At 43.8% G+C, this 16027-nt stretch overlaps 1 protein-coding gene across 2 annotated transcripts in view; it reads left to right on the top strand.

The window, feature by feature from the left end:
• The window catches only part of VPS4B (vacuolar protein sorting 4 homolog B), a 50414-nt gene extending 34850 nt beyond the window's left edge, over window positions 1–15564 (top strand). For both annotated transcript variants that reach the window (XM_032792413.2, XM_032792414.2), the window contains 2 exons: window positions 5227–5367; window positions 14116–15564. In XM_032792413.2, coding sequence (XP_032648304.1) covers window positions 5227–5367; window positions 14116–14217 — 243 coding nt within the window. In that variant the 3' untranslated portion in view covers window positions 14218–15564. The remainder of the gene's footprint in view (window positions 1–5226; window positions 5368–14115) is intronic.
• The last annotated feature ends 463 nt before the right edge of the window (window positions 15565–16027 follow it).

Below are 16027 nucleotides of genomic sequence, written 5' to 3'. Positions count from 1 at the left end.
AAAGAAATAACAGCAGTGCATGAAACGCCTAAGCAGCAAGATGAACCGCAGCTGCTAGGCAGCAGGCTCCCACCCAAACTGGGCTACACAAGGAAGGAAGTGCTGATTCATGAAAGATCCCTGCAAGGAACAGAACTCGTCAACTACGGCCAATAACTGCCTCCCACACAAGGAAAGTCCTATTCAGGCATGTAGCTGCAAGCACAGGACCATATGGGCCAGTACATGAGCAAGTCAGAAGGGCTTGGGACCACACCAGAGGCTCAAAACACCAAGTATTCTCATGATGAGCAGTGCCCAAGACTCAGGTCTAGACAGACCAATCTGAGCACAGCTGGATTGCCTACAGGAAAGCTAGATCAATGCGCACACGTGGATCTGTGAATGTCTGGCGCTATACAAAGTCAAAAGGACACTAAGGACCTTCCTCAAGTAATCATGGGACTATTGGAAGACAACACTGGAATCAATCAAGGCAGCTTGCCAAGTGGCCATCAAGTGCGGGCACTATGCCAAGTGTGATCGCAGCTTGTCCGCTGCCTGTTCTGCATGGCTTAACCCCTCAGCCAGATAATCACAAAGACTGGAATATCGGGTAGTTCAGGAGTGGACTACCGTAAGACACTATACAGATGCCATCAAGCGTTATTGTAAGAATGAATGAGACATCGACTCGCTAATCACCTGATGCAGATCTACAGTGAGGATAGTCGAGATGTCCTTGACTGGAGAAGTGTGGGCGGAGGTAGTGAATGAGAGGGAGGTAAGTCAAGAGACTGGGGATGGAACATAGCAGACTTGAATAGACAGCTACAAGTCACCTTGGCGTCAACTAGTCACATGGAAACCAGTGAGAGGCAAGGAAGACAGCAACTCCAAGATCACCCAAGGAAAGAACAGGTCCTGAACGAGCCAGCTCAGTGGGAAGAAAAGATCCAGCCAATCTAACAGATACGCCCTGCCGGTCATAGATACCCTGCTGGATGTGAGCTTTTTGGCCACAAGGAGGACATGGAGGCTGCCAATGTGAAGACCGCGAAGCTCCTCACAATGCAACGGAGGTTTTCCACCCAGGCCAACACCCAGAGACTGTATCCAGCCGGAAAGCGGGGGGGGCTTGGTGAGCGTCAGGCCACTGTCTGGACGAAACTGGAACATCGAGAGTACATCATAAGATGGCCCCCAAAGAGGAGTTGCTGAGAAAGCTGAGGCAGCAGCAGAATGGGAAGGAGACCAAGCAGACAGAGTGCCAGGCAAGACAAGATCCCTGATGGATGTACACGACAGATAGCTGAGGTGGCTGACATTGGACAATCCTATCCAGTGGCTGGGAAAGGGCTGGACTCAAGATCAGCATGAGCTCACTGTTATCATAGCAGCACCAGGACAACAGGCGACTGTGCACCAGATCCATTGAAGCAGGGGTCTGCCACACTAAAGAGGAACTAAAGGTGCAGATTAAGAGGCCTCAAAGACAGTCCAACACTAGTGGCAGGATGTAGATGCAGGCAGGAACAGCATACAGTGATACGACACAAGTGGCTGGCATGTGTACAGGAACATCTTGCACAGCGTATCGGCAACCCTCCCAGAGCAGAGTGGGAGATGCACAGAAGGTTGTGGAGAATAGCAGGGCTAAGATTCTGTGGACGTTCCAGATCCAGACGGACAGCGAGATACTGGCAATCACAGACATCGTGGTCAAAGACAAAGACCAGAAGACAGCGGTAGGGTGAAGATATAGCAGTGCCAAGTGACAGCAACAATCAGGAAGAAGAATATGAAAACCTGGAGAGTACGGGCCTAAGAGGAACTCGAACGAGATTGGACTGAAGGCCAAAGTGCCAGTGGGTGGTAGGAGCACTCGGGCTCGTGACCACTAAGCTGGTGATGGCTCCAAACAGATCCAGGAACAACTCAGAGGCTCTCTGTCCGAGAAGAGTGCAGTGCTAAGGAGACAGCTAAGATACTGTGCAGAACCCTCAAACTCCCAGGCCTCGGTAGAGGACTCAAGATGAGGAAAAGGACACATACCACCCATAAGGGGTGAGAGGGGATTTTTTTATGACAGTACAATATGTGTATATGACTGGTGGAAATAATGTATAACTAGGCTGTAAGCAATTTAAAATGTTAATCGTGATTAATCGCACTGTTAAACATAATAGAATGGCACTTATTTAAAATTATTTTGTATGTTTTCTACATTTTCACACATATTGGTTTTCAATTATAACAATATCCAAAGTGTACAGTGCTTACTTTTATTTTTATTACAAATATTTGCACGTGTAAAACAAAAGAATAGTATGTTTTCACCATTCACTACTAATACAAGTACTGTATGCAATCTCTTTATCGTGAAGTTGCACTTAATAAATGTGAATAAGTACCAAAAAAACTGCAACTTAAAAAATAGAACAGTGTAAAAACTTTATAGCTACAAGTCCACTCAGTCGCTATTTCTGTTCAGCCAATCGCTCAGACAAACAAGTTGTGTTTACATTTGCAGGAGTTGTGCTGCCCGCTTCTTGTTCACAATGTCACTGAAAGTGAGACCGAGCTGGTCTCACGGCACGTGTAACTGGCATTGCAAAATATTTACATGCAGATGCACTAAGAATCTCATATGTTCCCTTCATCTTCAAGACCACATCAGAGGACTGTTCCTATGCTGAATGACAGGTTCAGACAGAAACAAATTTCATTTCGTTTATTATTCTGAGTCAGATCCAGCAGCAAAGTCAATTTTTCTTTTTTTGGTGGTTCAGGTTCAGGTAGTTTCCGCGCAGCAGAGTGTTATGTTTTAAGATTTCATGAAAGGTACTCCAACAGACTGTCCCTCTCAGATTTTGGAAGACACTTCAGATTCCCCTGAAACTTGGGTCAAGTGGCTGTAGCTTCTTTCGCAATCTCACATTATACGTTTCTGCATTTTGTCAAAATCTGAAGCAAAAGCGTTGTTGAAATGAAATGTCTGAGTCATCATCCAGACTACCTAATAACATGAAATACATGGCAAATACAGGTAAAAAGAGCCGGAAGACATACAATTCTCCCCAAGCGTAGTGCAAATTAATTAACACTTCTTTTTTTTTTAAATGAGCCGTCACAAGCATGGCAGTGATGTCCTACTGGATGTGGCCAAACCATGAGAGCATACAAATGTTTAGCTATCTGGCATTGTAATACCATTGCAAATGCAGCACAAAAGTGCCATACGAATGCATGTTCTCACTTTCGGTGACATTCGAAATAGAAAGTGGGCAGCATTATCTCCCAAAATGTAAACAGAACTTGTTTGTCTGAGCGATTGGCTGAACGAGAAATAGGACTGAGTGGACTTGTAGGCTCTAAAGGTTTACATTTGTTTTTGAGTGCAGTTATGGAATAACAAAAAATCTACATTTGTAAGTTGCACTTTCACGATAAAGAGATTGCGCTATAATACTTGTATGTAGTAAATTGAAAAATACTGTGTTCTGTTTATCATTTTTACAGTGCACATATTTGTAATGAAAAATAATATAAAGCAGGCAGAGCATACTTTGTATTCTGTGTTGTAATTGAAATCAATATATTTGAAAATGTAGAAAAACATCCAAAGTAGTTAATAAATGTCAATTGGTATTCTATTTAATAATGCAATTAAAATTGTGATTGATTGCCATTAATTGGAGTTAATCATGAGTTAAGTGTGAGTAATCAACAGCTGGGTTCCCTGTAAGCTGCATGGCCACTCAGCAGGCTATTTAGGACCATGCAGGTCCCCCGGCCCCGGGAGAGGAGCCCCTCCCCAGGCCCACCGGAACTGCCGCAGTTGGGTAGAGGCACCCCAGCCCAGGCCTGCTGATGCTGCCATGGCCAGGGAGAGGAGCCCTTTGCCCGGCCCAGCCCCGCTGGAGCAGCTGCAGTGGGAAGAGGCACACCTCTCACCAGCTGAAGTGCTGCTGGGGGGGGAATCCTCTCTCTTTCTGTCTGTCTGCTGTAGCCCCAGGGCAGGACCGCCTGCACCCCCACCCAGCACCTAATCCCCTCGCATCTCAACCCTCTGCTCCAGCCCTGAGCCCCTCATTCCCAGCCCCACCCCAGAGCCCTCACCCACCTGTACCCCAGCCCTGAGCCCCTCATCCCCAGCCCCACCCTAGAGCCCACTCCCCCAGCCAGGGCCCTCACACCCCTCTCCCTTGCACACCAGCCTTCTTCCCCAGCCCCGAGCTCCCTCACACACTCAGACTTCTTGGCCCCACCCCGCCACATGAATTTTGTTATGTGCACCAGTATGGAGGTCATGTGTCAGACACCACCTCTACGTTAGTGTACATAACAAAATTGATTCCGCATATGGGTGGAAAAATTATACTAGTGCTGTCTATCAGTGTTCCCTCTAAAGATTACTTTTTTCCTTCCACTAGATGGCCCCACTTTCCATCTCAAGTTCTGTAATGCAGGAGCTGGAAAGCAGCTCCGAAGAGACTGTGGAGCAGTAGCTGAATGTTTACAAGGGACCTCTGGGGATTTCTTATCTGCTATGCATTCTAGGATGACTATCCAGATGTTACGGGCAGGCTGATAGTAGGGGCAGATCACCGAGCACTATTACCAGAAAGTGTCCACTGTAACCCATGGCACTCTTAGCATTTCCCTAATCCAGTTCATAGATTCGTATAGTTGCTTCTCAGAAGCACTTCAAGCAACTTCTTTGGCACTGATAGTCATCTACAAGAACTTAGACCTTACCCAATCCCCAAAGAAGCAACAGATTTCCGTGAAGTGATCTTTATGTTCAGCTGTTGCTGCCATTGCGCTCGTGGTCAAAAAAGATCTGGCTTCTGTTTCACAGGACTTCAGCAAAAAGTGGAGCCTACTAGTGGGAGGGAAGTCAGACTAAAAAGAGGGCACTCTTTTCAAATAAGGCCAAAATTTATTTCAGTTGTCAATCTCATATGCTGCAACTGTAGTTAGTAAATATTAACATTTTTTGAGAACATAAGACCTAACCGGTGGTTTACCAATAGAGGACCTTTTGGAAGGTGAGAATAAAATAACTTTCCTCTCTCCCACTCCTTGCATAGAAAATAGTGAGAAGTTCTCTCAACATTAATTACTTTCTGCAGCAAGTAATGTATTGACTGGCATCTGGGTTTTTTATCTTCTGTCAGTGTCTGTACATTTTTTTTCTATAATGCTTCATTTGTATGATTTTTTTATTTTTTTTATTTCCAGGTAAGAGCACCATCACTGGCTGACCCAAATACTTTGGTAGAAGACATGCTTACTCCATGCTCCCCAGGTGATCCTAATGCCATTGAAATGACCTGGATGGATGTCCCAGGGGATAAGCTGTTGGAGCCTGTTGTTTCCATGGTCAGAATTTTGTTTTCATTACGAAATGCATTTCTTCATACTTCATAGAACTTTATGAAATCTTAAAGCAAAGTTTTCCAACGTGGGTGCTTGAGTTAGGCACCTAAATTAGTGGCCTGGTTTCAGAAGGGCTGAGTACACCCATGAGCACTCAGTTAATCCTAGCATGCCATTTTAGTAATGAGTCTGGTACAGTTTGTTCAACAATTTTAAGCCTTGTTGTTATGCAGAGCCAACTCTCCCCACCCTTATTTACAGCTTGCCTGTATTCATCCTGCCCATCAGCTGACATGCAGCTAGCACCTTTCTCTTATCGGCTGTTAATTGTGTGGTAGCCTTTTCCGTCACTGTCATCCCTGAATCTCAGGATTGTATTGCTATATTGAGAGAATATAGTCAATTGTTATACTGCAGGCTGGTGTTTACAGATTAAAATATTGCTGAAAACTCCTATTATCAAATACAATTTTGTGACAAGTGATTATATATGTGTATAATGGTAGTTTCAGTGGATTTTCCATAAAGGTGTATGAGGGTTCCCTCTCCTGTCCCCCTCCCTTCCTATACTCGTCTCTTAAAAATAATTAATTTTTACCCTGGAACATAGAATACATTTATTGTGTGTAGAGAAACAACAATTCTATCCTGTTTATAAAACAGATCATAGTCTTTGAATCACTCAATTTCAATTCAGTCAATATAGTGAAATCTGTGTTATGACACTTGCTGCCATATTTTTCCAAGAATTGCAAGACCAGATCTATACAAAATAGTGGATATTTGGCTGGAGGGAGAATTGGGGAGAGATTTGAGCTGCCACTGTCCACGTTATACCTGTTCAAGTAGTGAGCGCTGATGATCTGATAAAATCTTTCTTTCATGAAATTTAAAAGCACTAGCTGGGGTATTTTAGCTACAAGTTTTACTCGGAGTACAAGTAATCTGCATTGGGGGACTCTTAATTTGTAGTTGGTTTATCTCAGACTAAATAGGATTTAGCCCCAAGGCACTTGTTGCCTACTGGGCACGACACCACCTCAGGTTCTTATGATTACTCATTTGTTTTTTTGTTTTTTCTATTTTTAAGACAATCACGCATTTATAAGTTGTCAGTGGAATGACAGACACCTTTGAAATGGCATTTCTGGCATGACTAAGGAGTTCTGAAAGCAATATCCGACGAAGTGGGTATTCGCCCACGAAAGCTCATGCTCCAATACGTCTGTTAGTCTATAAGGTGCCACAGGACTCTCTTTACTACTTTTACAGATCCAGACTAACATGGCTACCCGTCTGATACCTGAAAACCGTAGCCAGTTATAGCAGGAGTCTATTTGCTGCACTTTCAGAGAACTTTATATGGCTCTGGGTGTGTGTTTGACCCTGTTCTCTTAGTTTGTTTTTAAATGTTCTATACTATTTTTCACCATGGATCTCTGACTACTTGCATTTTACTGTCTTTATCAGAACTTGTGTGTGAAACTGACCAGTCTAATTTTGCCCTCCATTCTGATAAAATTCTTTAATGTTGAAAGCCTCTATAGTTGGAATTAACTTTTTTTTAGAAACTAGCTCTTTACTTAGGTTTCAATGCTTCTTCATCTCCTTTCCCAAAAACAAACAAACAAAAACTAAAAAATAACACTAGCCATATTGTATCTGTGCACTTTCAGGGTATTTGCATAAGTTAGTCATACACAGATGTGTGTGCACACCCAATTTTGCAAGTCTAGCTCTGCATCTCTATCTGATGGTATAACAGGATTTTTGTCTACCTTTTGGGTACTGTGTAGATTTTTTGTTACACTTTGGAGACTACCCAAACCTGTCACCCCAGCCCTGGTACTTGGGGGGCCTCTGTACTGTGCAGCTATGGTTCAGATCCCTGATACCAGTAGCCAGTCCACAAGCATATGGTGTCACCCTGGCTCACTAACCTACTTACTCTTTTGCACGGTGACACCAACAACCTTTCTAGTCCTGTGTCTCCCCAACTATGTCCTCTCAGGCACTTAAACTTTTCCCTTCTGGTTCCTTGCCCCCAAAGGTGTGAAACCAGCCCCCCTGCTCTCAGTTCACCATGGTGCGCATATGCCACACGGTTTGCCCAACAGAGACCTGTTTGGGACAAAAATGAACAAAACTGTTTTTAATAGAAAATCCGCAGATCAAAGATAAAATAGTAAGGGAAAGCAAACATCTGACTCTCACAGAAAATAAACATGAAGACATAACCTCAGCCTTTACTCTTCTATATCAGATAAATTCCCTTTTTTAATATGTTACTTATTGCCTTAATACAGTTTTCCAGCATACCCCTTAGCTATAGGAGGGATCCAGCATTCACAGACAGCCTCCTGCTGTGAGACTGTCCCCCAACTTCTGGATTCAGCTCAGTTCCAAGCCTGCTTTAAAAAGGGTTCTCCTTTTGTTTTTTGTTTTTTTCCTTTCTCTCTCAGTCCATGATGATTCATGGTTAATCACAGTTGTGAAGTTTCCTCCTGATTTGCTGTTGGGGAGCCACTGTGTTCTTTTCAGCTTCGAGTTATTTCAGAAACTTTCCATTAACTAATGGTTCACCGTTGTCCTTTCCTGGGATGGACTGCAGATAGTTACTTGAAGCCTGAAGCCGGGTTCGTGTAAACCAGTGGTTCTCAAAGCCAGTCCACTGCTTGTTCAGGGAAAGCCCCAGTGGGCCAGGCTGGTTTGTTTACCAGCCGCGTCAGCTGGTCGCAGCTCCAGCTGGCCGCGGTTCGCCACTCCAGGCTAACGAGGGCTGCGGGAAGGGCGACTAGCACAGCCCTCAGCCTGCGCTGCTTCCCGCAGCCCCCATTGGCCTGGAGTGGCAAACCGCGGCCAGTGGGAGCTGTGATCGGCCGAACCTGCGGACGTGGCAGGTAAACAAACCAGCCTGGCCCACCGGGGCTTTCCCTGAACAAGCAGTGGACTAGCTTTGAGAACCACTGGTGTAAACAACTGTTTTGGGAGGTGCCCCTCCATGCCTGAGTGCTCACCATCCTGCTGTAAAATGTGGCTGCAGTTGCTGGACAGTGTTCTATATATACAAATACATAAATATGTGTATGTATCTCATAATGGTTGAGTTTAGAACATTACAAGATTTCATAAAAGACCTTACTCAATATATTTTTATAGTACTGTAACATTTGTATGCAATCAGTTGATTTAACTACTTATTTTGAGAGTTCAAACCTTTTGTTCTTCTTTAAGAGATGTCCCTGTGGGTGCTCCACTCCAGGTGTTGGTGAGACCCTGCGCCTTTGCTCGGAGATTTTTACAGCAGTACTTGCACGGGTCACGCCCGTGCAGAGCCTCTCTCTCTCTTCTGCTCCCCCTCACCCCCCACCCCCCCCCAAGTGTACCTAAATAGTACGTGTGTGTGTGACTGATCTCAGTTCATTCTCTACCGTCCCCGGCCTGAGATGGAGCTCAGCAGACTCATTAGAGAATTTCTTCTCTCCCTTGTTCAACTTTTTTCCCTCTTAGTTTAGCTTACCAGTATTAGTTAGGTCTTCTCTTTTTTAATTAAAACAAAAAAACGTTTTGTTCCTGTCACCAGCCGCTTCCAACATGCCTGGCTCTCCAGGTTTTAAGCGCTGCTCTAACTGTAATGGTGCCACCTCTTTTTCAGATTGTCACTCTAAGTGTATTAAATGTTTGGGGGAGTTCCACATCCCCCCCCCAAAATGTGCCCACTGCAGCAAGTTGAAAAGCAGGGCACACAAAGACACGGAACTGCAGTTAAAACTACTCCTTCTGCAAAAATCCCTTGGACCAGCCTCAGACCCGGGCTCTGACTCTGCTGTACACCGCATCCGCCCCCCTCCGCCCCCACTTCAAAGAGATAAAAGAAAACTTCCAAAAAACATCAGTGTCTCTCACCAGCAAAGGGTATTCACAGGGATAAGCCTTCTCCAGGTACTGCTTCCTTCCCCACGCTCCCCTAGCTGACTACCTATGATGCGCTGGGCTCCTCTGGCTGCAGCGGTCATGGTCACGCTAATCTCCAGTGCCAAGGCTTCAGGCTTTCAGTTGCCTGCCTCTCACTAGACGGCAGTGACAGAACGCTCAGGACACCGGTGCAGAGGAACCCCTCCTCACAACAAATTCCTCTCACGCAGCTCTCCCCTCACAGAGGTGCTGCGGCACTACAATTCACACACTCAAGGAACCTGCTGGTGTCACCTATCCTGCAGTCACCCCTGCTTAACACCGACTTCTCTCTGGACACTCAGGCAAAGTCTGCACAGCTGTTCTCCAGTGATGAGGAATCTGGGCTGCATGGAGAATGTTCACCTTATCAGATCTCTCGTTCACAGACCCCAATCAAGAGAGGTCATAGAAAAGCAGTCTTGTCCTACTCCGAGGTCCTGCCCCATGCTGTGTGAGCCCCTGGATGGCACTATCCATGCTCTTCCCACCACAGTAGCAATATTGGGCTCCATGAGCTCCTTATGAGTGTGGTCCCAAGTATTATACCACTGCAGCTATAGACATGAGACCGGCTCGGTACCACCAGCTGACAACCCTGCCACTGACTCCAGACATCAGGAGCCCTGTCACAACTGCAAGAGCAAGGATGGCCTGCCTCTAACCCTGTAGAACTAGTTGTTCTGCCTGATGAAGCATTGCTTTCTCCTCCCCGATGTCTTCGGACGACTTCTCAAAATTTCAAGACCTGTTTAAAAGAGTTGCCAATGAGTTACGAATTAACCTGGAGGAAGTCTCTGAACAGCAGCATGAGCTAACTGACATCCTGCAGCCCTCTTCTTCTAGAATTGGATTGTATATCAATGCAGCCCTTTTTAGAACCTGCCAGTGCCATTTGGCAAACGCTGGCTGCAAGCCTGCCTACCTGTAAGAGAGCAGACTGAAAGTACTTTACTCCTTCCAAGGGCTTGGAATTCCTGTTTGTTCACCCAGCGCCAAACTCACTGGTAGCAGACACAGTTAATCAAAAGAACAAACACCAGATTCCCCGCTCCACCCCTTCCAACAAGGACAGTATGCAGTTAGATCTGCTTGGATGTAAGGTATCCGTTTCTTCCACATTGCAATGTCGCATTGCTACTTATACAGCTGTTCTAGCAAAATACGACCACAAAAATTACAATAAATTCATGGACCTCATTGATCACATTCCAGAAGAAAAGAAACAACAATTTATAGCCATAGTTTCCAAGGGACAAATCTTCTCCCACACTGCTCTTCAAGCTGCCCTTGCTGTGGCCAATACTGTGACACAGTCCACTGCCACAGCAGTCATGATGCACCAAGGGTCATGGCTCTTGTCCTCTTCCTTTCCCCGGGAGGTCCAGAGTACCATTGAGGATCTCCACTTCGATGGTAACCACTGTCGCCTGCACCACAAATGACGTACTGCACTCCATGAAGGACGCCAGGCAACTGTCTGGTCTCTAGGAATTTAAACCCCTATGACCAGAAGGCGACAATATAGATGTCAGTCTTACCAGCGACCACGCTACCCCACATACACTCAGCAATTCCATAGATCTCACGAGCAACAGCAACGCCAGAGATCCAGATACCAATTCCGCTGTCCCAACTCCTCGGCAGCGTCTCAACCCCCTTCAACTAATAAGCAAATTTGAAGCCTTGGTTAAGGGTATAGAAAACAATATTTCCACTTCAGCACCTACACCGCCTGCCCCTATTTTGGGTCACTGCCTATGCCCATTCTATCAATGGTGAAATATTACCACCACCAAGTGGGCTTCAGAGGTCATCACAGTTGGATATTCCATCCATTTCCTCTCCCTGCCTCCCTCCCACCCTCCCTGTCACTCTTCAGGGACTCCTCTCACAAGCAACATCTCCTTCAGCTGGGGGCAGTGGAAACCGTGCCCGAACAACACAGAGGAAAAGGTTTCTATTTCCATTACTTCTTAACAGAAAAGAAAAAAACGGGGGATGGCCTCAGGTGGCCAAACATATTTATCAAAAGCAAAAGTTCAAAATGGTTACCCTCGCCACTATAATCCCAGCACTGGAGCAAGGTGATTGATTTTCAGCCCTTGACCTACAGGCCACCTGTTGTCATGTGATTATTCCCACAGATGTTTTCTTCATTTTACTCTCGGTTCGACACATTTTCAATACAGAGTGTTGCCCTTTGGCCCATCTACTGCCCCAGAGTTTTCTTCTAACTGCTAGCCGTGATTACTGCCCACCTCAGGAAACGGGGTTATAATATTTCCTTACATCAACAATTGTCTCCTCAAAGCCTCAACACTTCGATCCACGCAGCTTACTGTCGCTTGCTCCCTTTCCCTTGGCCTACAAATAAAAACAAATCCACCTTATCTCTTACCCAACGACAGACGTTCATAGGAGCGCACCTCGATTCCAGAACGAGAATAGTGTCTCCTGCTCAATTGTGTCAACACCATAAAACTCCTAGTTACAAAACTTTGCAACAGTCCCTAGGTCACTGCACGACACTGCCTGCAACTATTAGGCCACACTATTAGGCATACCTTGTGTGCTTTCATGGTAAAAAATGCATGCCTATACATGAAGTGCTTTCCAAGCTTGGTTGGCCACAGTTTACAGACTGAACGTACACACTCTAAACAAGCCTCTGTCGATACCCTTCAGAGTCAAAGACTCCCTCTGATGGTGGACAGTTCCCTCCAACCTCTGCTCAGGAGTCCCTTTTCTCCAGGACTCCCTATCACTCATAATGACTACTGATGCATCCCTCACCGGATGGTGAGCACACATGTCCCACCATATAGCCCAGGGGTGATGGTCTTCCACCGAAGCCTCCCTACACACAAACCTCCTAGAACTGCGAGCCATACGCAATGCCTGCCGTCACTTCCTCCCATTCATTCAGAACCAACATGTTCAGATAATGACAGACAACATTGCATGCATGTCAACAGGCAGGGAGCGGGGGCTTGATCTCAGTCGCTTTGCACAGAAGCCACGAAGCTCTGGAATCGGTGCCACGTGAGCAACGTATGGATATCGGCCACATATCTTCCCAGGGGCCCTGAATACCATTGCGGACAAACTAAGCAGACATTTTCCCTGAGATCGCAAATGGGAGATAAATTACACGATCATACACAATATATTCCATGTTTGGGGCTATCCAACCCTGAGCCTCTTCATGACTGCAAAGAACAAGAAGTGTCCCAGATTTTGCTCCAGAGTGGGATTGGGCAACCATTTCCCAAGAGATGCATTCCTGATCTCATGGGCTTAACACTTAATGTATGCTTTCCCCCCAATACCAGTTCTCCACAGAGTTCTGACAAAGGTAGGTAGACAGATCGTGCCATGGTAATTCTCATTGCCCCATCATGGCCCAGACAGTCACATGGTCCGGTCCCTATCTCCTTGAGATGCACTGCTTTTAAGTCACCTGGAGTGGAGCACCCACAGGAACATCCCTCGAAGAGGAAGTTACTCACTTTGTGCAGTAACTGACATTCTTTGAGATGAGTGTCCCTGTGGGTGCACCGCTACCCACCCTCCTCTCTCTGCTTTGGAGTTGGGGTAGCCTCCATAAGGAACTGAGGAGACTGGTCACACACATGTACTGTTAAGGTACACTCAGAGCTGGGGGGCAGGCTATGCGCTTGCACGACGGGTACAAGTACTGCTGTAAAAATCTCAAGAGTGAAGGCGCAGGGTCTCACCAACACCTGGAGTGGAGCACTCACAGGGACACTCATCTCAAACGTCAGTTGCTGCACAGGTGAGTAACCTCTTCTCCCCTTGGGGTGTCTGGACCCAGATTGTTACAGCTGGTTTTGCTGGACATATTTAAGGAACCCAAGTTCTTCACTGGCAGAAATCCAGTGTTTTTCTTTCAGTGTTAGAAATCAGCTCTTGTTCTTAATCAGATCAGACGTTGATTCCTTTTAAAGAGTAATATCTGTTGTCAGTTCATTGGTGATCATTGTCTAAAAAATAGCCCTGTTAATGTTTCATGTGTTTGGCAGGGTTTTTTTTAATAGTATGGTTTGTAATGTACCTACTCCAGTCAATCAGTACTACGTATGATTGAAACTACAATTTTTTGTCCTGAATATATTAGTAAGTACTTTTTATCTCTAGGGCTCTGGCTTCATAGATATAGGCTGCTAAAAACAGGGGCAAAAGTTTAGGAAAATTTAGTGTGTCATAGTGGTGATTGACTGAATTGAAATGACACCAATGTTAGCCTTTTGAGATGGTTTGCCTGTCAGTCATGAATAGCTAAACTTTTTGCTAGATATCAGTTATAAAATATTTGCGTTATATACCAACTCGAACTCCTGATTTCTCTCCCCCAAATATTAAATTATTGAAGTTACACTTATGATAGTGAGCAACAATGGACAGACCTATCATATTAAGTTTTTCTTCACTTCCACTAAGCAATGATGATCCAAATTGTGTGCTGGTTACCGGAGCAGGTTAAACCTAAAAATTTTACTGGCCAAGGTTTCACTGTTAGAAGTATATCAGTGACATTTCTCCTTATTCATTGACCACATATTTTATATTATGGAAAGTACGCACGTAAATGTTTTGGTCATTTATACTTTTGTGTAACTTGTTACTTCCATGTTCCATGGCTGTCCCAGTTGATGATTTTTTTCCAGTGTGCATATTAGCAGCAAGATTATTGGATGTGATATTGTTGCTAATGTTGTGTTTATGAAAATTCTTCTGTTAATATTCATCTGTACTGTTTTCTTTCTCGGACAGGCTGATATGCTACGGTCACTGGCTAGCACAAAACCAACAGTAAATGAACAGGATCTGGAAAAATTAACACAGTTTACAAAAGACTTTGGTCAGGAAGGCTAAACCAAAGACAGTCATGGAAGACTCGAGCTTATGTTTTCTCTTTTATAGGTAATTTTGCCTCCTTATTGATGGCATTTCAAATAATTGCCAATGAAAAAAATCACTTCCTTCTTACTTTGCACATGGAATAGAAGATATCTTTGCAAAGACCCTTTGAGCTTTTGTATTGTATTGTTTTCCTCAAATGTCTATTAAATGTCTTCTACTGAGAGGTAATACTAAGAGTATAATTTTAGGATCATATGGCAAAGCAAAAGTGATGTGGTAAATTGTATTTAAATATTAGAAATCTCTTAAAAGATTAGTTAAGTTTTACTAAATGTTAAATTTTAGGCTATATCTGGTAGGCCTGACTATAAATTATTTATGAAGTCCCGTTGGGCCCAACGATAAATGACAGTTACACACGTCCTCTCCCACCCCCAAAAAGGCCAAGTGTTCTGAAAGTCAATTAGCCTGCACATTAATTGCTTTCTTTTCAGTTAGATAAATACATAAAAATTTGCTAATAAATCAGATATTGCAGATGTACATGTCCTGTAAAATAGGTAAGCAAAGAACACTGTGATGGGGGCTAATATTTTGAACTTATGTAATGGCCAGTACTTATGATAAATACAGATATTGAACTGGTACTTGGCTCTTTTTCTGGTATGCTGTGTTTAATTATTGCCTTAAAAAACAGCAAACTTTTGTTTTTTAATTCCACTAGCTGATAGACGTCTGTCACTGTGCAATCTAGCAAAGACTTACTAAATTTAAGAATCTTGGAAGAAAGTTCTTCACTGATTTTTTTTTTTCTTTAAATCCAGATTTACTTTCAGTAGGAGTTTTGACCAAACGTATAGAATGTTTTAGAGTACTTGCATAAGATTACGTAACTGAAGGCCTGCAAGGTATAACCAGTCTTTGAATATTGTAAGTGAGATGTTTCTGGAACTAACTTGTGATCTTATTTTCAGAACCTGGGAAATTTAGGGAAGAAGTAGTAAAAGGCTACAACTTTGAGATGATCGGCTAAATTGTCCTAAGTACCTCCTTTAGTACAGTGCATAGCATGTATCAATTTAATGCTTAAAGATTTTGAAAATACCTCTCTAAACAAAATACAATAGTAGTATCGTTACTTCCTGTGATTTTTTTCTAAAGGATTCTAAGATGTGCCTAAATGTAACTTACAACACTATACTGTCAGCATTGAGTTTGTGCCTTGTAAGTTTGCACTGTAGATATGAAAGATCATTGAGGTATTTAGAATACAGTACATTCCATTATTACCTGTAAAATTCTATCCCTGCATATGCTTTGTTTAAACTAACTTGCATTAAAAAAGAAATTTGCACATTTCATAGATATATTATACGGTCACCTTTTGATGGGTTTGGTTTTCTTTTTATGTACATATTTTGTGTACTGTATAAATCATAGGACGGGTGAAATTTGCTGTACTTAAATTAAGTAAAATGTCATAGTACAACAACTATACTCAGCTTATTCCTTCAGTATTTTCAAGGGGGTCCTGGACTAACTTTCTACTGCAGTTCATGGGTACAGTTTGCTTCTGTGTAATAGTGCAATCTTCAGATATTTCTTATAATCCATATAATACTGAAACTTCATTTCCTTTCCAGTAATCTTTCACTGTATTGTATACACCCAAATTCCTTTTTACATCATTCACGTCAATGAAATAGTTGTGCCTTTGTCTCACATTGCAGTCTGCGTGCATAATTCCAAATATTTACAAACCTCTCAAAATTCAAACCAGAGACTTCAGTGCAATCTTCTGATTCTCAGAGCCATATCTTGG

The sequence above is a fragment of the Chelonoidis abingdonii genome, chromosome 2 (genome assembly GCF_003597395.2).
Source record: "Chelonoidis abingdonii isolate Lonesome George chromosome 2, CheloAbing_2.0, whole genome shotgun sequence".
In the NCBI taxonomy this organism is placed as follows: domain Eukaryota; kingdom Metazoa; phylum Chordata; order Testudines; family Testudinidae; genus Chelonoidis; species Chelonoidis abingdonii.
The sequence above is the reverse complement of the archived record's forward strand: the minus strand, read 5'-3'. Positions and strand labels throughout refer to the sequence as shown.